The sequence below is a fragment of the Vulpes vulpes genome, chromosome 8 (genome assembly GCF_048418805.1).
Source record: "Vulpes vulpes isolate BD-2025 chromosome 8, VulVul3, whole genome shotgun sequence".
Taxonomy (NCBI): Eukaryota; Metazoa; Chordata; class Mammalia; order Carnivora; family Canidae; genus Vulpes; species Vulpes vulpes.
In genome coordinates, this window is record NC_132787.1 from 56,573,804 (window position 1) to 56,597,446 (window position 23,643).

General features: G+C 38.6%; 2 protein-coding genes across 5 annotated transcripts in view; one reads left to right on the forward strand and one right to left on the reverse strand.

The window, feature by feature from the left end:
- WDR3 (WD repeat domain 3) overlaps positions 1-3,936 on the reverse strand; it is a 28,768-nt gene extending 24,832 nt beyond the window's left edge. Inside the window, exons 1-3 of one of the 2 annotated variants that reach the window (XM_025994654.2) lie at positions 3,847-3,936; positions 1,935-2,128; positions 688-897 (exon numbers count right to left, since the gene is read on the reverse strand). In XM_025994654.2, the coding sequence (XP_025850439.1) occupies positions 688-897; positions 1,935-2,105 (381 nt within the window). In that variant the 5' untranslated portion in view covers positions 2,106-2,128; positions 3,847-3,936. Of the gene's footprint in view, positions 1-687; positions 898-1,934; positions 2,129-3,574 lie in introns of both variants that reach the window. The other variant, XM_025994652.2, reaches the window with a different exon arrangement.
- A 5-nt stretch (positions 3,937-3,941) lies between these two features.
- The window catches only part of GDAP2 (ganglioside induced differentiation associated protein 2), a 59,623-nt gene continuing 39,921 nt past the window's right edge, over positions 3,942-23,643 (forward strand). The window contains exons 1-3 of one of the 3 annotated variants that reach the window (XM_025994650.2): positions 3,942-4,181; positions 12,137-12,377; positions 13,476-13,615. In XM_025994650.2, coding sequence (XP_025850435.1) covers positions 12,202-12,377; positions 13,476-13,615 — 316 coding nt within the window. In that variant the 5' untranslated portion in view covers positions 3,942-4,181; positions 12,137-12,201. Of the gene's footprint in view, positions 4,182-4,214; positions 4,407-6,728; positions 6,782-12,136; positions 12,378-13,475; positions 13,616-23,643 lie in introns of those variants that run through there. The other 2 variants (XM_025994651.2, XM_072766780.1) reach the window with 2 other exon arrangements.

Below are 23,643 nucleotides of genomic sequence, written 5' to 3' on the forward strand. Positions count from 1 at the left end.
AAAGCAGTCCTCTTTTATTATTCTTCTTTCCCAAACTTCTGGTGTTTTTGATTCATTTGTTTTCCATACATACTTTTAAATAATTTGGTCATATTCTTAAACTAACAACAACAAAACCTTTCTGAGACACTTAAATTGCTGTAACTATACAAATTAAGTAGAAAACACTAGTATCTTTGTCTTCCCATTCAAGAATATGGTTTGTATCTCTGTTCAGGTTTTCTGTTATATTCTTCAGTATAGTTTCCTAATATTTTTCTGTTACCTAATATAATTTACTATTGTAAATGGAATCTTTTATAGTTGTTTAACTGATGACTCTGAGACATAGGAAAGCTACCAATTTTAACAGTAAAGAATGACTTTTGTCTCTCCTTATCCCATCTGTTTTTTTTTTCCTTTGTGTACTATTTTGAGTAGCACTTCTACAATGATGTTATACAATAGTTATCAGGAGCATCCTCATCTTGTTCCTGTATTTAATAGGCTTTTATCAGAGAATGTGACAGGAAACAAAATGAACCTCCCAATTGATTCTCATCCTCCTCCCTCCATTTCCACCATCTACACTGTTTTGTACACAAAAGACCGATTGTTTCACCTAACACTTTTATGAACAACCTGTCCAACACATGCCTTATACTCCCTTACTAGTTTAAAATCTGGGCACCTGATTCAAGGTCTCACCTTGGACCCAGATGCCAGCCTGCCTCCTAGTTGATCATACTTCAGGGAAGTGATGGCTGCTTTGTGTCCATTGAAGGTCACATTTCCTTCCCCACTCAGGAGACTGAAGATTCGGATAGACCCATCCTCATAACCAACAGCTAAGTGCAGTCCATCTGGGGAGGGACACAAGCAAGTGACTTCTTGTTTAAGCCCCTGAAGTATGAGGATCTGAAATCACAATTATAAACAATGGACAGGTAGTTAGCATGTCAGTAAAATTAAGAGTATCAATAATTTCAAATCATTCTTACTACTATTAAAAATAATGAAATTCTGCAGTTCACCTCAAGTTCTCTCATATAGGAATTACTATTTGTACAGGGCAATGAAACATTTAAGAAAGGGTAAAATTACTTTCTTCAAAGCTCTACATTAGCATAATTTGTACAAAAATTTCCCAAGTGATGAAGTATCAGGTCCTTATCCTAAGTTAACACCAAATGATTTTCCATAAAGGGTTATAAACACATCCTTGCTTTAATTGAACCTCATCTTAAAAGAAACCAACCTGTATGACACAAGGGTCCTGCATGGTTTTATCCCCCAGATAAATATCCCCCAGATATATCTGGGGGATAAAACCATGTAGCCTACTTCGTTGAAAAGAAGTATCAAACAAGTATCAACAAGGATCAAGTATCAGAGTATTAACCTCTTGGGAGTCACAGAGTGAATGGGCAAGATCAAAATGCCTGTTATTTGGTGTGGCAGAAGGGTAGGCTTAGGAAACTCAGTGACACAAAGTATCAAAGCCTACTTTAACAAACTTGGGCCTTCTCTGTGGAAGTAAAAAAGAAAGGGGGAAAAAAAAGAAAAGGTTCAGTCATCATAGCTGAGTATCACTCTTTTTAAATGCCTAATATTTTATAACTGGTTGTGAGGGCCAAATAGAAGAACTTGAAACATAAAGAACTGATAGAAAAAAACAAACACTTCAGGAATAATGACCACGAACAATTACCCATAAATACTACAAATAGATACCTAGGAGGTAAGCTCCTATTTGGTCATGGTTTTCAGAATTTAGTGCAGAAGAACACAACAGAACCTGATACTTGGCTACTTAGATCCAAAGAGGAAAGCTTTCTTTCAGGGGCACACACTTAAAAAAATCTGGGCATGATAAATCAGACCAGCTCCAGTTCTGCCTCTCTATTTCTCAAATACCTACATATTAGTTACAACCTAGTTAATATCTGGCTTACCTTCTCTCCTTTCCTTAAGTCCCAGATGAAAACATGTTCACAGGCTGGTACTGCCACGTAGCGTCCTTTTTCACCACGAAGTGTCACAAAGACAATATTACCTTTTTGGCTGCCAATAAGGCCAAAGACTGCACTGGCAACGTAGCGTAGGTACTGCTTCGTGAGCCCCATGTCTGATACCACAGGTGAGGCAGCTGTGCACACACACAAAGAAAAGTCAGTTCACTGGGAGCCTTGGTTCTGCTAGGCTAGCAAACACCAACTACTTAATCATGCAAGTAAAGCCTGTAATGTGTGGCTTCTTAACCTTTATTTATTCTGGATAAAGCATTGACATAAATACTTGGACATCTACATTCTTTATTTGCTGTTGACTTCAACACATAAGCCTTCACTCCTTGAGTTTTTCTTTTTCTTTTTTTTTTAAAGATTTTATTATTTATTCATGAGAGACACAGGCAGAGGGCGAAGCAGGCCCCCTGCAGGGAACCCAATGCAGGACTTGAATCCAGGACCCCAGGATCACCACCTGGGGCTAAGGCGGAGGACGCTCTAACCACTGAACCACCCAGGTGCCCCCACTCCTTGAGTTTTAAATTGGTCACCTTGTTGTGCCCACCTCACAAATAACTAACATATGGCCCCAAAGCAGCTAAACAATCCACTTCTGTTCATTCAACCGCCATCAAAGTTTTACACCGAGATTGACAGATTGAGTCTGAGAATACTTACAGTGAACAATTACTGTAATCCTAGTGTCCTTACTAGGCAAGCACTGTTTTAAACACAAGGCACGGTGCTGAGTAAAATAAAATCCCTAACCTCATGAGGGATATACACATTCTTGCACCGTGGTTCTCAAACTCTAGTAGGCATCCAAACCACCTGAGCGGAGCTCCCCACCCCCCCCACCCCCCCCACCCCCCCCTCCCCCGGGCAGGCCCATGTTCTAAAATATTTTTTAAATGAATATTGCAAATATAAAAATCCTTCACAATAACCTTACAAAGTAGGTACTATTCTTACCCCTCATGTGACAGACAAGGAAGCTATGCAAAGATATGTGAAGTAGCTAGCCCAAAGTCACGGACCTAGTTTTAAGCGCCAAAGCCAGGTTCCAATCCAGTCAAATCCCAAAACCTCTTCTTTTAACCACTAAGCCAAACTGCTCTTTGCCTCTGCCCCGTCTTTTGTCAGAAACTTCCATCTAACTCATCGGTTTTCTGAAGTAGGGTTCTTTTTGCTCTTTCCACTGCTTTCTGTTCCACGGGTCCCTGTGGGGTCAGCTGGTCTCCTTCCTTGCCCTGCCACCTTGCCTTCGTCCTACTGTTGCTCTCACCTACAGTAACGTGCACTGTCCGGTCAACCTATTGTATTCAGTCGGTGTTACCCCCAGAGGCCCACTTCCTCCGAGGCCAAACCATTCTCGCAGGCCTTTCCGTGGCCTCAACATTCGAACACCTGGAACTCCTCGAACACCTCGGCTCTGGTCTTCTGTATTTCACGTGCACGGATCTCCCCGCCTAGGGGAGAGGGTCACCGCCTAGCCTTCCTCCGCGGCCTACCACCCCAACTTCCCACCTACCGAGCCCCCAACAACTCGCTTCCACGATGCCCTGACGCCGGGGGCAGTTACAGACCTGTCCGACGTCCCTACCCCGAGCCTTCAGTCAGGACACAGTGAGGAGGGCCCCGCGCACGGATCGCGCGGCCTCAGCATCCTCGGGACGGCGGGGGCCAAGCGCCAGCCCCGGGCGTCTGCGGGTGGCCCCCGGCGACCGTAGGTTCGCAGTCGCTCGGGGTCCCCTTCACACCCCAGCAGCCCGCCGCAAACGCCCGCGTCTCATCTGCTGCTGGCGCCGCCGAGGCCTCTAGCGGGGGCGAGCGACCGCCGGGCGCACACGGCACTCACCTGCGCCGGCACGAGGCTCCCGGCCGCCTGGCCCCGCCCACAGGCCCCACCCCTTCCGGCTCCGCTCCGGACCCGCTTCCGCCCGGCATTCCTTTGGCCTCCGAGGAGGAAATGACGTCAGGCCGCACTCTGGTTGGTGACGGCCGGCCGGTAGCGGAAGCCGGCGTTTGGCGGCTCCGTGCTCCTGCAGCTCGCTGGTCACTTCTGCCTCCCGGGACTTTGACGCGCCAGGCCGCCGCGCTCCTGGCCAAGGGTGCTCGGGGATGCCGCTCGGCCGCTTTCTACGGGGAGCTTAATCGGCCCGGCTGCCGCCCGGATGGGACCGCCGGGGTGCTGTGAGAGGCGGGACCGGGGCCGGGAGGGAAGGCGGGGCGGGGCGGCGGGGGGCGCGGCGGGAGGTGCTCGGACTCGGCCGGGGCTGGGGGTGCGGGTGGAGAGGGTTGGTGCCGTGCGCCCTCTGGAAGGATGAGCCCGCCTCTTCGTCCCCAGCGGCTAATCGGGCTCCTCTGGCCCGCGGCGTTGTCGCTGTCGGGGAAGACCTGTCGGCCAGACGACACAGGGTAGGCAGAGCCGGGCGCCAGGGTCCGCGGCGCCGCGGCCACTGGGAGGCCTGCTCCGTGATGCAGGCGGGGCAGGGCGGCAGGGACTCCTGCAGGCTCCAGCCCAGGGTCGAGTGTGTGTTGCAGTGCACGGGCACCCGAGGTTCCACAGCCCGAGGGCGGCTCGAGTCAGGTCTGAGTAGGGGCTAAGCCCAGGATGCTGAGTCGTCCGCATCCCTGCAGTCCCTGGAGTGACATTGGTCTGGCTTTGTGTTTCCGCTCCCTGGCCACTTGAGGGGGAACTGCCCTCGGCGGACTCCTCCTTGCCTGGTAATTGAGGTTGAGGTGCTCTTGTCACAGGTACACATGAGCTTTTCCCTCTTGCAGCTCTGTCGGGCTTCTCTTCTTGGGCTGTACAGAAATGTTCAAACTCGAGTTTCGACGTCTGTAGTCGTGGAAAATTAAAGCTAGCGTAGAGCAGTACGAAAGAAGTAAGCCCCTGCCTTCGCTTGTTGAACGGGATATCTGCAGCCAACCTAGAATTACCCGATTGTTTTCAGACGTGTTTTGCAATCGTAAGACATGTGCAGCCAGTCATTCTTTCACATTCAAGAAAACTGCAGTAGTAGCGAGTGGATGTGATGAGACTGTAGATAGATGTAGGTGTTTTGAAACAGGATTACTGTGGGCTGGATGAATGAGAAGGGAGGATATTGTGGCAACAGACTATCATTTCAGTAAGTTTCGCGGGGAAGGGAGTATTTAGGTGGGTGTGGACGGTTACTATCTCCCGTAGGGGATGTGCGTTATATCATTAAAGGGGGGAAAAAAATGTGCGCTTCAGTAGAAAACTGCATAATCTAGATTCTGTCTAGAAAGCCATTCCAAGAAAATTATTTTACAACTCTGCAAACTATAGATGACTAATGTCAATACTAAGTGATTTTTGTCTACAGACGTGCAGATTCTGTCCTCTTAGAGATTCCGTGGAAGTTACCTTCTTGTACATTCATTTTAATATTCCTTATCTATTAATGTGTTCAATTTTGGGATTCCTTTTATGTATCACCTGCAGGCTTCTCTTGTGACTTGAACGTTTAATTCATTTTTACGTTTGAACGAGTCATGATTTTACTTAAGTTTTTTTAAATGTTATGAAATATGGGAAGGAGCAATCACAAATTGAAAAAAATAATTTTAGTAAGAGTTGGTGTAAGAGCCACTTTGTGCTAAGATATGCATCATAAAATTCCCAATTCATACAGTATTAAAGAGTATAACCCTAATTTCTAATTTAAGTTCCAAATAGTTCAATATATTAGTACTTATAATTAATACAGTAAACTTTTTTTAAATATGAAGATGGTACTATGGACTCACCATTGGAGCCTGTGCTTTGGATATTTTTGAATGACTATGTTAAATTTGACATAGGCCATTGACACCACTTAGAAATATTTTTTTTTTTAAAGATTTTATTTATTTATTCATGATAGAGAGAGAGAGAGAGAGGCAGAGACACAGGCAGAGGGAGAAGCAGGCTCCATGCACCGGGAGCCTGATGTGGGATTCGATCCCGGGTCTCCAGGATCGCGCCCTGGGCCAAAGGCAGGCGCCAAACCGCTGCGCCACCCAGGGATCCCGCTTAGAAATATTTTTGTTATACTGTATTTATTGGTGGCCTATCTAACGGCTTCAGTTTGTTTCCCCAACCTAAGTAACTTTAAAAAAAAAAAGTTATTTCCTTTTGCGTAGAATGATTTTTAAATATTATAATAGATTTGATGTTGGGATGAAGGTATTATACACAAATATCTAATGTACCCTGAAGTTTTAAATATTGGAATACAAGGCATAAAGAATGCAAGCCTGTAATTAATGCAAACACAGTGAAAGAGAGCTGGTAATTAATGGTCAAAAGCATGGACAGCTCTCTTCATACTTTTATCCAGGTCTGTCTAATCAATGTAAGCATATTGAAGAACAAGCAAACAGATTTAAAGTTCCTGTTTTTCTCTTTTAAATGATACCATTTTCTTTTTATCCAGACAAAAGCCAGGTTATGCCGAGACATGATCCAGGGTATTTTGCCTGATTCCACTTAGTCCTAAACAATAAAAACCTCTCTAGCCAATCCAGTTATTCATATAAAGCATTATTTAGAGGACTTCTTACATTAAAAGATTGGAAGATTTGTTTAAAAAAAGAAAAAAGGAGCATTTAACCTAAACGTTGACAATATTGAGAAAAAAGACGAGCCGCAGGGTAACGAGAATGGTTTATACTCATAATGCATTTGAATTATAAACGATATAGAGAGTGTTCTCTTTGTATTTAGGTCCTCATTCATGAAGATACTAAAGGTAACCCTGAACATAGTATGGCTGAGGAAATAGGTATGATCCCTTCTGAAATTTTATGTTTGTCTCATGTAGAATTTTTTGATTCTGAACATATAGATGTCTTGCCTCAGGAGCCTTTAATACTAGGATTTAGTGTTTGCTTATAAAGCTGTTCAAAGTACAGAACTGATCAACTGATAGTGGAAAGTCTTGCTCCTCTTTACTGTTAACCAAAATTCTGGCTTTAGCTATAGATTACTCTACCCTTTCCCCCTCCCTCACCTGAGCACTCTGTGTTCTTCCTATCACTGAGGTTCTCATTCTGAGTCTGGGAACCTTCTCAAATTTATTTGCAACTCCGTGCTTGTGTGGGCTCATCATGTACTCACATTTTGGATGGTAAAAAGGTCTTGACCTTTTATATGATTCTCAAAGGAGTCAGTGGCCCTAAGAATGTTAAGAACCACTATACCTTAAACATCAGGGATCAGATTTTCCTCCTGCCCTAGGCAGGATGCCCTTGGCTTTGATGTGTTGGAGAAAAGGGAAGATTTAAATCTCTCTTTGGTGAGAAAAATCAATTTCTGCTCAGAGATGGAGCTTAAAAGGAATTTACCCTTTGTCAAATGCCATGACACTTTCTATAATGCCATTAAACTATGAGAGCTCTGAACTGTATTTATTACTCATTTAGTACCCAATATCTTATGGGTCACAGTGACTTTTAGGATCTGGAAAGAAGGTCCAACAAATTATATATATGGACAAGATGTGATTAAAGATATAGGAGAATCACCAGTAGTGTACCATCAAAGAAGGTAATAGAATTTGAAAGAATGATCAATAATTAATGCAACTAAAAGTTTCTGGATTTGACATTTGTTTAGTCCTTGTTAGACCTTGAAAAAGCAGTTTTAGCATCGTTACCAGAGACGGAAGCAAAACTGGAGTAGGTTGAATGAATGAGAGAAAAGGAAATAGAATTGCAAAACAGATTTATGCCTATAAAGGTGAATGGTGGAACAAGGAGTTTTGTGGGTGTCTGAAGAAGAAATGGGGTAGGAAATTTTTTTGAGAATAGGAGGACCAAGGGGAAGGAGAGGTCAGATATTGTGAAGGGAGAGTTATGACATTTTTTTAGAGGAGAGCTGGTGAAGTGCAGTAAAATGCGTAAAAAAAGGCAATTTGGCAGGCTTTAAAGTATGGCACCTAGATGTGCCCTTACCTCTGTAAAACCCTTCTACTTTTGATCTCAACCATCACTTTCTGGAAGAGACATTCTCTGCTTCTCCAAATCTAAATTAGCCTTCCACCTTGTTCTTTACAGAATACTTCTCACAGATACTATGTATTTATTTCTGTGATTATGCATTTGTGTGCTCTTTGTGAGTCTTTCTGTTCCATTAGAGTCTCCACAACTAGCAATACTTGAATAAAGGAATGAATATAGTAGGCAAATAAGCATTTATTACTGGCAATTTGTATGGATCATGAATTCAGTAGCAGCTTAGTTTTGTGGTTTTGGCTCATGAGGGTTTCTCATGAGGTTGCAATCAGGATGTCAGCTGGGCTGAAGTAATTTGAAGCCCAATTAAGTCTGGAAGATCCAGGGTGATTCCTTCACCTGCCTGGGCATTGATACTGGTTGTTGGCAGGAACCCTCAAGTTCTTCCCACGGGGGCCTTTTCATGGATTGCTTGAGTGTCCCGCATCATGCAAGCTAATTCCTCCAGAGCAAGCACTTCAAGAAAGAGCACAATATCTTTTATGACTCATCCTTGGAAGGCGTATACTGTCATTTCTGCAGTATCTTGTTGGTTACATGGGTCAGCCCTATTCATAATAGGAGGCAGCTATACAGGGGCATAGATATCAGGAAGCAGGTATCATTGAAGGATAGCTTGGAGGATGTTTACCACAGATGCTATATGGTATAGTATAGAGAGTCACCCAAGAATTATTAAAACAGTTTCCTAATAGGGTTGATGGAGGGCCTAGTCGAAAACATGAATTTGTCTTGGCAGAAGACAGGATAATTACTAATTGTTTTTTTTTTTTTTTTTCCTAGTAGTATAAGCAGGATTAGGAAAAATAGATGTTGATTGATCTAGGTGTTAGGAATTAACAAATCATTACAAGGGCAGGCATTGAGATAAATAAGTGTATCTTAATTTAGTTATTTGTGTTTGGTCTTGGTGCTCATTAGAGTCTTTGACAACAAGTGTTTTAGTTTCTGCCACACACGGAGACAAATTTTTATCTCCACAGTGGTGCAGGTGACTTTCACACTGGCTCTGAGAAAGTTGTAACAACTTTTATTGTGCCTTGCCTTGTGCCAAATTATATCATTTAGTCCTCACAATAATTCTAGAAGTATATTATTTTTGAAATAAGGAAAACCCTGGCTTACAGTCAAGGATAACATACTGTTAGGTCCTAGACCTAAACTCAGGCCTGCTGATAACAGAGCCCAGGCTTTCACATAGTACCACCCTGCCTCTCCTTCAGTAGTATAGTTGCATGTGGAAATATTTATCTCAAAAACGCTAAAGAAGCCAGATTAAAACTTGTACATATGTTACAATTTTACCTATCATAGGAAAAGTTAGGAACTCAAAAAAATTTGGTTTTTCCTCTCTTAACTTTTTTTCCTTAAATGTTCTGTAATGCTCTTAGAAAGAAAAGTTATTTTAAAGAAGTAATTTTGTCCTGAAAGTTAACACTAGAGTTTGCAAAATGAAAACTAACTTTTATGTGTAACGGAATTTTTTTATATTATACTTAAGTTTTCGCATGAGTCCTAGTCCTCAAAAATCTGTGAATAATTTTTTAAAGTGTGAATTTCTGCAAAGTGTCATTCTATTGAGCTTCAGGCAGTTCAGCCATGGAAAATGCATGTAGTCTCTCTTTGTCCTCTATTCAGCTTGTCCAGCTCAGGTTTGAATACAGCAGATCTCGTGGTTGCCTCCAATTTCAAAGGCCAATCAGTTGGCCCAAACATCAACTTCTAAACATTAGTTTCTTTATTTCAAAATAATTTCAAAGGCAAATTTTGTATCAAATAAGAATAATCCTCTTATACAGGTTTATCATAGTGTAATCTCTAAGACCTTTCAGAAATTGTTAAATAGATTATCACATTTCCTACTCCATGGTGCTGGTTCAGGAATTAGCAGATCGTGCCTGATCCACGGTTCATTGCACTTAGTTTCTCACATTTCTCAGCAAGAAACACCAAGGAATTAGATGTGAGAAGGCATGTTTGTTCTCCTGGCCTCTAACAACAAACATTAGGATCACACAGAAAAACCTATCAAGAGGTTCACATGCTACCTTTTGTTCCCAGATTGTCGGTCTGCTTAGTGTTACCAGAGACCTCCACCTTACAAAACCCACTAATCAATTCCTAGTCCTGTTACTCAGCATTTCAGTAGCATTTATCTTAGCTGATCCTTAAGCCCTCCTCAGAATACTTCCATCACTTGGCTTTTAGGTTGCCATACTTTCATGGTGTTCTTCCTGTCTTATCAATCCCCTTTATTTCATTTTTTGACTTGTCCTCTTTCCAGCCTGTATGTTTTACCTTAGGACTCAGTCCTCTGATCTCTTTTCTCCATTCGTATTGTGTCTTTTGGTAATCATGTCCAGTTCCTACAGCCTTAAATGCCACCCACAGTCTGAGTCTTCCAAATTTATGTCTGTAGCCCAACCTCTCCTCTGAGCTCTAGCCTCATGTAGCTAATTGTGTGTATTACATCAGTACTTGGCCAAATGAGGGGCATCTCAAAATTTACACGTGTAAAAAACATGAGGAAAAATGACCTTGTCACTCCCACCGCACAACCTACTCCAGCCTCCCCCTTCCCTGTAAATAGCATTAGCATCTATATAGTTACTCAAGGAAAAAATCTAAGAGTTACCTTTGATTCTGTTATTTTCCTTTACCCTTCATATTCATTTAGCACATCTTGTTGACTCTAAGACTCTACCTTTCAAAATACGTTCCAAATCCAACCATCTCTTGTCACTGTCTCACTTAGATCACTGCAGCCATTTTCTGCTGGTCTCTTGTTTTACTCTCGTCCCCACTCGAATTCACTGCAGCTAATCTGATCAAGGGTTATTTATATTAAGTCATTCCCTCTATCAAGATCCTCTAACAACTTCCCGCCCATATTTACAGTAAGACTGAACCTTCTTATCGTGGCTTACACACTGCATCATCCAGCCTTTCCCTCTCGCTCCAGCCTCATCACCTACTACTCATTACCTAGCTTATTCTGTTCTATCCAGAGCAGTCTCCTTGCCCTTCCTAGAATACAGCTCCCTCCAGCTCCTTCCTTCCCTTTGGGTCTTTTCTCTTAGTATGTCCTCTGCCTGAAATACTCTGCAGGGCTTCCCATGCCCATATCCATTTATTTAGCTCTCTACTCAGATACCACCTTTTCTTCGCATCATATTACTGCTTCCATTCTGTTGGATACCTGTTTGCTTGCTTAGTTATCATTTATCATCTCTCCAGGAAGCATAAGCTCAGTAAGTGTGTGGACTTGCGCTGTGGACTTGCGCTGTCTTATTCACCAGTATATCTCCAGTGCCTAGAACAGTACCTAATACACAATGAATGCTTATAAAGATTTGTTGAATGAATGAATCTACATTTTGCTGGAACAGCTGTCTGACTTCTTGGCAAATTAAATATCCTTACTTCTCATTGTAATACTTGATACTGTGTGTCTTCCTATCACCCTCTTCTAATTTCTATATTTCTGTACAGCCAACATCCTACCACATTTGTGTCTCATGCCATACCTTATAAATTGTCCAGTTCTGTTAATTCTTCCTTGGTATTTTGCCTCTCAAATCCATGCTGCCTTCTCCATCTGCTCTATTAATAAAGTTCAGACTTTTCTTACCTCTTTACTTCTTGATTGCAGGAACCTCCCTGCTTCTCATTTTGTCTTACTCAGTTGTCATTAGGATCTTACCTCCATATTATCAATTTGACTGAACTTTTACTTTTTTTGGCTGAACTCTTCAAATTGTGCATATTATTTTTATATCTCTTGCAGCATCTAACACTCCCCCCTTCCCCCAATAGCAAATATTCAGTGAATGTTGACTGAATTGACCTGTGTTTCTGGAAAGCAGAACTGGTGGGCCATGTGATTATTTTAATGGCTATGATTCTCTGAAAAGAGTTTGTGCTTAAATAATTCCCCTTTCTTCCTGGTTTAGAGAAATTATAGCAATTCTTTGTTGTATATTGGTTTTCATGGAATATTTTAAGCGACTAATCATACAATGTCCTATTAGAGCATTTCACAGTAGAGATTTTTTTTTTTATCTAATAGAAGTAAAGTAGTATCTGTACTTCTCTATTAAAACAGTTCTTTCTTTTCTTTTAAGCTAAAATCTCCAGTGAATATTGAATTGCTGAGGAATTTGGGGAAAGAAGCTGAAGTTCCCATTCCATGGATCCCTTGGGTGCACCTTCCCAGTTTGTGGATGTGGATACACTATCAAGCTGGGGCGACTCGTGGGAAGATGAATTAAATACTTCTGATAGTGCAGCTGAGACATTTCAGGAAAACACTATTAGATCACCTTTTCTTTACAATAAGGATATCAATGGGAAAGTGGTTCTTTGGTAATTCTTTGATTAAATTATATCATGTTATAATGTTACAATAGTACTCATAATAATTTCTTCTAAATTTTTTCTCGTTTCTTCTAAACTTTTTTTTTTTTTTTTCCGGTAAGGCCTAGCATTGTTGAATTATTGTTTTGCTTATACTTAGAGTTTTATTGAGGTATAATTGGCATACAATAAACTCCACCTTTTTAAATTGTTACAGTTGGGTGAATTTTGACTTGTATGTATCCATGAACCTGCTATCTCACTTTGATCACCACAATCAAGATAGTTAATATTTTTATCACTCTCAAAAGTATTTTTTTTGTGTGTCCCTTGGTAATCCTTCTTGCCTCCTACCTCCCCAACTCCACATTCTCAAGCAAATATTGATCTTTCTTCACTATAGATTTGTTTGCATTTCCCAGAGTCAATAAGTGGTTTTTCACATATTCACAAAGTTGTATAACCATCACCACAGTCAATTTTAGAACATTTTCATCACCCCAAAGTCCTATACCCATTAAGAATCATTCCTCATTTACCCCATCTCACAGCTGTAGCCAACCACTTATCTACTTTCTCTGTGTATAGATTTGTATCTGCTGGACATTTCATGTAAATGAAATCAATTGTGACTTATAACATTTTGAAGGTTCATCCATGTTGTAGTATGAATCAGTACTACATTCCTTTATATGGCCAAATAATCCGTTGTATGGATATACCTATCACATTTATCAGTTTATCAGTTCACTAACTGATAGACCTTTGGATTATTCCATTTTTAGCTATCATAAATAATGCTGCTGTGGTATACTCTTGAAACCAGCCACTTTTAGCATGTAGAAGCATTCATTTACAGTGAAAGAGAAATACAGAAAAAAACAAAGGCATATTATGAGGGTTCTGTGGGTTTCAGGGTTGTAGCATTTGCATTGAAGATTTGTCTCCCTGAGTTCAGAATTGCTTTTCTGCTATTGCTTAAGCTTGTGAGCTACCAAAACCAACGTTATGAAGGGAGTGAGGATAGAATGTCTTGAAAGAATTAGCAGTTAGCTTTCTTATCTGCCTCTCTTCCCCACGGTTGTTTTTTGTTTATCATTTCCTCAGGAAAGGAGATGTGGCATTACTGAACTGTACAGCCATTGTGAATACCAGCAATGAAAATCTTACAGATAAGAACCCGGTGTCAGAGAGTATCTTCATGCTTGCGGGGCCTGATTTGAAGGAGGATCTCCAGAAACTTAAGGGTGAGTGAGATTTCTTAGGTATAGTGTTGCTTTTATTTTTGGTGTTTGAAGAAGCATGTTTTGCATTTAGTGAGAATACTAAGTAGATGTAGCTGTTTTGTTGTTGTTTAGACTACATAAAAACAGTTTTTGAAAATCCCACATTGTGTTAGAAATGGAACACTGAAACTACTCTCAGTAAAACTCTGTCATGTTCTTGAATGTGAAAATGACAGTCACTGTAGCCACTTAAATCTTTGGTAGTGCTTTCTTGGCCATATATTTTTCTTGCACTAATAAGCCTTGCAAAACAACTATCCTTTCTCTAAACTGAAAAATTTTATCATAATTTGATATTGATAGAGAACTTTTTTACATACCTTGTGGAAAGCAAATGTTGCACTTTGGAAGTTGACTTATCCAAAATGCATTGTAAGAGCAAAATATATTCTTGTTTAATTTTGCACTACTCCTTTTTTCTTAACCAAAACATTCTTCTGAGAATATTTCATTGGAAATGGGGACAGATAGAGTTCTAGTAGTTCAGAATCTTGTTTATTTTATTTGCATTCATTTTCTTAAATTACCAACTTAGTAAACCAGGTTACTGTTATTTGAACCCAAATAGAATATTGTGAAATTCAATTATCCCATTTTATAAAAAGTATTTATGAAATACAGCAGTGTTTCTTAAAATGTAAACAAGAAATCTCAGCTGTATAAAATCTTGATTTCTTTGACCTCTATCATTTAACCATGAAAACTGGTTTCTAACCTAATAAGGGTATTAGAATTTGAACAGGAATGCATAATAATGCTGACCCCATGAAAGAGAGGCTAGAAAGAGAAGAATTATATTATATGATCAAGAAACTGAACTCTGACTATGATAGCAGAAGGAAGAAAAAAGCCCTTAATTAAACTAAAAATGTGATACTATGAAGAACATGTAGAAACTAGAAAATGTTGTAGAGATAATACTGAGAATTTCTTTGATGAAAGTAATAGAGAAGCTGGTCTGGAAAAATTCCTTATGGCCTGTGTGTATGTATGTGTGTGTGTATTCTCACATCTTAGAGCTGGACTTATAGATAAGAAAAAAGGAAGTAATAAAATTTAATACAAGCATACAAATGAAACTTCAGTATTTAACAGTATGTGTTTGAAAGTCTCAGAGCAGGAGTTCATGTTATAACTCTGTTCTTCCCTGTATAATGTAAAACCAATTACTTCATGTCTGGGCCTGAGTTTCCTTCTCTCTAAAGTGGGCATGATAATAGTCCCTACCTCAGTTTCTGACACATAACAAGAGATTAGTGAGTATTTGGGGATGGAAACAGTATCATGAAAATCAAATTTAAAAATGAACATTAAGTGCTAGGCACGTTCTAAGTGTTTAATGTTATTACTGGTGTTAGCTATAGGCCTCAGTTGTTTAATGAGTTGTTGACAACCTGAAGAGAGATTATTTGTGATGCACCGAGGGCTGGATACTTAATCCTGTCCCCTTTTTGCATCTTCAGTAACAACTTCATAAGTGATACAAAGTGTGACTTCCAAAATTTGTAGGTGATAGAAGCTGAGAGGAGTTAATAGGAGATTTTGGATATTAGACCAAAAAAATTTTAAATATTCTGAACTGACTGGAAGTATGAGCCAAAAAATTAAAACATTTTCAGGGATGAATGCAAAAGTCTTGGAATAAGCTTAACACCTTAATTATCCAAATTCAGGTTGGGGAAGCCCAGTTTGATATCCCTTATTATACAAGAAATTATTTGCTATCAGTAAAATGTCCTTATCATTTACTCCATTTTTCAGGCAAAAAACTTTAGGGTTAACACTGCTCATTATCCCCCGCATAAAGTCTGTCGTCAAGCCATAAATAGATCTTGAATCTCTTTATCACCACAACCTCTAGTCTAGCCTATCCTGCCATCATCTCCCCTGTGGACTATAGCCCTAGCTTCCCTTTCAGCTGATCTACCTACATTCATTCTTCTTTACCTAAATATATCTTCCATATACAGTAAGCATTTGCTTTTTAAATTGTAAATCCCTTCTTATTGTTTCTCTGCTTTGAACCACTTAGTGGCCTCCCATTACACAGAAAATGCAGACTCCTTAAACTGGACCCCAAGGACTTGCAAGATTTCAGTTGCTTGCCTCCAGGCTTCTTCCATGTCCCCTTTCCCATCCTTACCATACTTGAATCAAACTGATCTTCTTTAATTGCCTTGTCATTTAGTTCCTTTTCAATTTTGGAAGTACTTTGCTCTTTCTCTTATTTTTTAACTCTTATTGTTAAGTCTTTGCTTATATCTCTTCCTCAAAGCACTGTTTGATTTACTTTAGTGCCCAGTCTCCTCATGATATATGCCCCTAGCCTGTAGTATTTCTCTTTGGGGCTTTTACCACATTTGTAATTTCATAAACTGTTTACATGATGACAGTGTTTCCATTAAATTTTGCCCTCCATGAGGACCGGGATTGTATGTCTTATTGGTCTTCATCTGTCCTATACCAAGAATGGTGGAAGCATCCTTTAAGTAGTAGATGAATAACTAAAAATTCTCTGGGATTTTGGCTAACTAGACTCAGCGGTGATAACTGGTCTCATTTCTACTGAAAACACTAACAGTATCAGATTATGTCACTAGAAATATAACATCATAGAGAAGGGTAACTTGTTATCAGCTTAAAATAGACTCTTATGTCTATAAGATGTTTTATGTAAGCTTCATAGTATCCATTGTATCCAAGAAAAAAACTATAATAGATATATAAAATATAAAGGGATTAAAGCATACCAGTAAGAATAAAGCACAAAGGAAGACAATAAGAGAACAAAGGAAATTTAAAAAAAAAACAGGAAGCAGTTAACAAAAGGGCAATAGTAATTCCTTACCTAGCAATAATTACTTTAAGCAAAAAAGGACTAAATTCTCCAATCAAAAGACACAGAGTAGTTGATGGATTTAAAAAAAAAAAAATCCAACAATATAGTGTCTACAGGAGATTCACTTTAGCTTTAATGACACACACAAGCTGAAAGTAAAGGGATGGTAAAAAGCTATTCTATGCAAATGGAAACCAAAAGAGAACAGGAGTGGCTCTATTTATGCTAGATAAAACAGACTTTCAGTCAAAATTGGTCACAGGAGATAGAGAAGGTCACTATATGGTAATAAAGTGGTCAGTTCACCAAAGGGCTGTAACAGTTGTAAATATACACATACCCAATACTGAAGCACCTAAATATTTAAGGGAAATATTAATAGACCTAAATGGAGGAACAGACAGCAATACAGTAATAGTTGGGGACCACAGAATACCACTTTCAACACTGAATAGATCATCTAGACAAAACTAATAAGCAAACAGAGGACCTGAATTATATTATAGACCAAATGGACCTAATAGACATATATAGAACATTCCATCCAACAGCACCAAATACATTTTTCTCAAGCATGCACAGAACATTCTCCAGGATAGATTATATATTGGGCCATGTATTAAGCCCTATTAAATTTAAGAAGATTGAAATCATATCAAGTGTCTTTGACCACAATGGTGTGAAACTAGAAATCAGTAATAGGAGGAAAACCTAAAAATTCATAAGTACATAGAAATTAATACATTCCTGAGCAATCAGTCGGGCAAGAAAAAATCGAAAGGGAAATCAGAAAGTATATCGAAACAAATGAAAATACAACATACCAAAATTTATGGTATATATTAAAAATAGTCCTAAGAGAGAAACCCATAGCAGTAAATTCCCACATATTAAGAGAAAGATCTCAAACAAACATCCTACTTTAAACCTCAGGACTTAGAAAATGAAGAATAGTCTAAGCCCCAAATTAGCAGACAGGAAGAAATAATAAAGTCTGGAGTGGAAATAAAAGAAACTAGAAGGAATTTGGAAAAAAAATCAATGAAAAAGGAGCTCATTTTGAAAAACAAAATTGACAGACCTTTAGCTAGCTAGACTAACCAAGAAAAAGCACTCAAAATTATAAATGAATGAGGTGATATTATTACAACTGAACCATAGAAATACAAAGGATCGTGGGAGACTGCTATGAACAATTATAAGCCAACATATGGGGTAACCTAGAAGAAATGGATAAATTCCTAGAAACCTACAGACTGCCAGGACTAAATTGTGAAGAAACAGAAAATCTAAACAGACCAAAAGGAGGAAGTTGAATCAGTAATCAAAAACTTCCCAACAAAGATAAGCCTAAGACTTGGTGGCTTCCCGGTGAATTCTATCACACATTTAAAAGAATAACAATTTTCCTCAAACTCTTCCCAAAAATTGAAAAAAACACTTCTGAACTCATTTTATGAAACTAACATTACCCTGATACCAAAGCTAGATAAAGACACTGCAGGAAAACTATAGTCCTATATTCCTGATGAACATAGATGCAAAAATTTTCAGCAAAACACTAGCAAACCAAATTCAGTAGTGCATTAAAAGGATCATACACCATGATCATACACCACATTTTCTTTATTGATTTATCTTTTATTGATTAGATAAATCAAATATATCTATCTGTATATATTTATACACATACACACAATGGGTATTATTCAGCCATAAAAGGAAATCTTACCATTTGTGACAATGTGCAGTGTTACATGTTGATTATGCCTCAATAAAGCTGGTGACGGTGAGGGGAAGAAGTACAGCATCAGAGTCAAGAATGACTGTCCTTTATTCTCTCGTGGTAGGACCTGTAATATACAGTATTCATGTTGATTATGCCTCAATAAAGCTGGTGACGGTGAGGGGAAGAAGTACAGCATCAGAGTCAAGAATGACTGTCCTTTATTCTCTCGTGGTAGGACCTGTAATATACAGTATTCATCTTAATTTTGTTACTACTTTTTAAGAGTGATGATAAACTGCACTACACCTAAAAGAAAATGATTAGCCTGGTATACACTGTGGAAACCATATTACTTGAAGTTATAGTTTAAAGAGCTAGGGCTGGCATAGAGAAGATTTGAGGGAAACATGATCATTTTTCTCAAATACTTGAAAAAGTTTCATATTGAAGAGAATGAAAGATAATTTTGTTGTGCTCCTAGGATCCTTGGTGGGAAGATACATAAAACTTTCTTTCAGTTCATTTAGAGAGAATTCTCTAGGAAGTGGAGCTTCCTAAAAATAGAATGGATAGATTAGGCCTATTGTACCTATTGTACTTCCAAAAAAAAATAGTGTGCTTGTGTGTATGTATGTTTGTATCTCAGTCTTATATCCAATCTTGAATTTAGGAATTTTACAAGCCTAAAGCTGTGTAGGGTTGTTTGGTAAAGAATGTGAAATTGATGGGATGCCCAGGTGGCTCAGCAGTTGAGTGCCTGCCTTCGGCCCAGAGTGTGATCCTGGAGTCCCGGGATCGAGTCCCACATCTGGCTCCCTGCATGGAGCCTGCTTCTCCCTCTGCCTATGTCTCTGCCTCTCTCTCTCTCTCTCTCTCTCTCTCTCTGTCTGTGTGTGTGTGTGTGTGTGTGTCTCATGAATAAATAAGATCTTAAAAAAGAATGTGATATTGATAACGATGTTTAGCTTTAGAGTCAGAAATAGCATCTAATAATAATAATTCACCTCTCTACTTGTTTCTGGGCCAGCATATGTGTAATTAAGTACTTAAGTCAATCTTAAGTAGCATAAATAATAAGCTTAAGTATCTCATGTGCAAAATGAGAAAAATACTTTCTTCTCCCATCACTATATATTTTTGCTGCTTAAATGTTCTATCACTTGGTACTTAGATGCACAGGTTTGCTAGGATGGGAGTACTCTGTTCTCTTTATGAATAGGACTCTTTGGTGTAAGCATTAAGACAATTTTAATATTTCTTACTGTGGGTTTTGGGATTTAGAGAGAAGTAAGTGAAGTTGAAAAGTACTAACTAATTTTTAATACTCAGATATATTCAGGTTATCATTGCAGCAGTGGTCCTTGGCAGAGGATGTAGTCAGGGATAGATGACAAACTTGGACAGAGCTATGACTGGAGTGAACTTGGACTTTACTCAGTAAATTTGTATCTGTTTTACAGGAATTAAAAATACTTTCAGGACTATGTTTTAACTGTTCATAATGATATCAGGATTTGGGCTTTGGATTAGAAGAAATCTGAGCTAGAAAGAACAAATGGAAGATTGGGAAGCAATGCAGTAATACTTATCATAAATCTAGTCTCCACAGAGTTCTGAGTTTTGGTTAACAGTCACTAAAGGAAAGGTAGGACTCCCAAAACCAGAGTATCCTGAACACTTAAAATTCTTTTTGTTTCTGTAATCTGTCCTCCGAGATCTTTGGAACGGATTGTGCAAACTGCCCAAATGCATGTTTGCTTGCTTGCTTTATTTTTCTTTCGTATATCAGTTCTTTTAAATATTTGTTTTCAATTATAGAAGCAATAAATGTAAATTGTAGAAATTATATGCACAGAAGCTAAAAATAAGTGAAAATTTAACATTTCCACCATACAAGGATCACCAGTACTAGTATTGTAGTATATATTCTTCTGGATTTTTCTATATGTATTTATGGGGGTATATGCATACATTCTTAAATATTTTGTTACCAGAATAAAATAATTATATGTATACAGTCCTTGTCTTAAGTAAGATAATTGTACACATACTGTTCTGCAGTCTTTCTTTGGCAAATGAATTATACCTTTTGGCTTCAGAAATGACTTCATCTAATACCCAAACCACATTTTAGATTTCCAGTTGACCCAGAAATGCCCTCTGCGGCTAGTTTGTTCGAACCAGTATCCAATCATGGGTCACACATTACATCTAATTGTTGTAGCTTTTAAATTTTTTTTCATCCATCTCTTTTTGGGAACTGACTTATCGAGTGAACTACCCAAGATATTTTCCAAGATGCCCACCTTCTAGATTTATCTCATTACCTTGAAGTGCCATTTGGTTTGTTGCTTTATCCCTTGTTTGTATCTAATGGAATCAGGTTTAGCTTAAGCATTCCATAGGTGATGTTGTATTGTGTACTTAATGTATCATATTGGAAGATGTATAAAATCTGATTACATTTGGTGATCTTTGTATGGTGGAAATGTTAAATTTTCATTTATTTTGTAGCTTCTGTGCATATAATTTCTACAATTTACATTTATTGCTTCTATAATTGAAAACAAATATTTAAAAGAACTGATATATGTAAGAAAAATAAAGCAAGCAAGCAAACATGTATATTTGGTTGCACAATCCCTTCCAAAGATCTCGGAGGACAGACTACAGAAACAAAAAGAATTTTAAGTGTTCAGGATACTCTGGTTTTGGGAGTCCTACCTTTCCTTTAGTAACTGTTAACCAAAACTCAGAACTCTGGAGTTCTGTAAGAGGGCAAAGTAAATGCTTACTTCTTTTAATTACCATTTTTCAAAATAAAGAATTGGTTTAATAACTGCCTCAAATGGTGTCATATGAGGTTTCTCCACCTTTCTCTCTTTAGAGTGTCAGTTTGTGCTCATGGGTTTTCATTGACCAATGTATATGTAGTTTTAAAAGTCAAAGAATTTTATGAGATGTACAAAGGAAAGCAACAATTCTCTGCGTTTCCCTTCCCTGCCTTGACTCCTGTTTTCCAGGGGCATATATACTTTCAAACCTTTAAGTTCCTTGTTTTATTTACCTATTTTCAAATAATATGCTACAACTACTCTATTGATTTTTTTTCACTATCTATTGACTTCTTATTGTGGAAATTAAAGATTAAACTCTTGTTCATCCACTCCCCTCTTTTACATATACATAAAATACATTTTCTTCCCCCTTTACCACCTTCCCAAGTTGGTCTGTGCAATTTTTATTAAATCAACCTTCAGTATTGGCATTGTGACTAAATAAATATTACTCACCACTGATTACAAAACTGATTAGTATTCTTTTCATACAGCTATTTTCCCCTAAAATGATTTGATTACTTAATCTTCTAATTAATTAACTTATTGATTCAATGCTGGGCTTGTAAATATAACTATAAACCTCTCAATAAAGTTAAAAACTTCTGTTTATCTTTCAGCTCTGTTTTTTTTCTTGATAAGGTTCCTCCTATAATCGCCCATCCTCTTTCCTCTCTAGACTGTTCTCTATGCCTTCTGTATGGTTATCATCCTAGGAAATCCTTTTTTCTACTTAGTAGATTGGATCCCTACATTTTCTAGGTCTCATGCCTTCCTCTTCTATGATGTACTCCTTAATTTTTGAGTAAATCTATCAGGAGATTCTGAGAATGAGGGTGAGGGCAAAATTGCTGAGATCTTCTACCTTCATACTTAGTTGGGAGTTTGGTTGGAAATGAAATTCTAAGTTGGTAATCATTTTCCAGGTTTTTGATGGCATTGCTCCAATTTTTATTAATGCTCTCGAAAAGTCAGATGCTATTCTTATTCCTGATTCTTTGTATGTTACTGTTGTTTTTTTTTTTCCCTCTGGAAACTTTATGATCTCATCTTATTTTGGGTGTTCTCAATTTCACAGTGAGTGCCGTGGTATGGTTTGGGTATTCCATGGGATCCTTCATCTAGAAACTTACCTTTTCAGTTTCGGAAAATTTGTTTTTTTTCTTTCATAATTTCCCTCCCTCTGTATTCTCTGTTCTCTCTTTGAAGAAATTCTTTTGGATTTTGCACCTCCTTGTTTAGTCCTCCAATTTTCATGTCTTTTACTTTCCAGCTTTTTATTTTCTGAGAGATTTCCTCAACTTTAGCTTTAACCCATATATTGAACTTTTTGTTCTTGCTATCATGTTTTTCACTTGACTAAGCTATATAAGCATTTTTTTTTCTGTTCTCTGAATATTTCTTACAGTATTCTGATTCTGTTTCAGAGGTGTACTATATCTTTTCTTACCTCTCTGACAGTAGTCATTTTGATATTGGGAGTTGCATTCTCTCTTTTTTAAACATTGTTTTGACCCCCTTTGGTCAGAGACTTTGCTCACTTTTTGGTGATCCTTGAGTGTCAGTTGAATTTATGAGGGGGGGAACTGAGAAGGTGAAGGGAAGCTTTGTTTTCATGGGCAAGAGTTATTGCTTGGTGAACCTAGAAGCAGATGATGAACAGGAGCCCTGTTGTTTTGTTGGGGAATCTCCCGTAGTTATCACAATTTGTGAGTCCTTTGGTTTGGGCCTCTTAATTTCCTGGAAAGGAATCTTTCAGGGGTATAAGGGTGAATGTCTGTGATTTAAAAGCCAATTAGGAGCAGAGGGCTAGAACTATCACTGTTGAGCGTAACACTTTAACTCAGTCCACTCTCTTTAGCCATTCCTGGGGTTCTGGAGTCCAGAAACCAGTTCCGCATTTATCACCACAGCAGGTGGTAAAGAAATCATCACCTTGCTGTGCTGGCTGGGGAAAGGGTTGTTGCAAATTTGACTGTTTTTGTGCAAACTCCACTCAGCCTCCTCTCTTTAGTCCCACTTTACAGCATAGTTTTTACAAGTACATAGGCCTCCATTTTTTGAGCCTTTCTAGTGTTGTATAATAATAATAATAATAGGTAATGCATGTATGTACTTTGCACAGATTAGACCTGTAAAGTAAGTACTAGGAGTATTCCCATTAAATAGGAAATTGAGGCACAGAGAGGCATAGGTAGCACAGCAGGAAAGTGGTAGACTCAAGATTTGAATCAAAGTAATCTACCTTGAATCCAGCACTGCCTTTCAGTACAACCAGCTGGCTTCGTATTCATAACCCCATTTCTATAAGCACTTAGGTTTCTCTGCTTGCTGAATCAGTTATTTCTAGGCCACTTCTTTTGACTTCCACAGTTTTGATGATAACTATGTGCTTCACGTCCTCTTCCCCATTCTCTTTGCCTCTGCTTTTCCTATTTTTAATTATTTATTTAAATTCAATTAATTAACATGTAATGTATTTTTGGTTTCAGAGGTCTTTGTTGTCTGTTTTTTGTACCTATTGTATTACTTCATTGTCACTTTGGGAACAGAGATAAATGTTTATGTTCAATCCATATCTGTA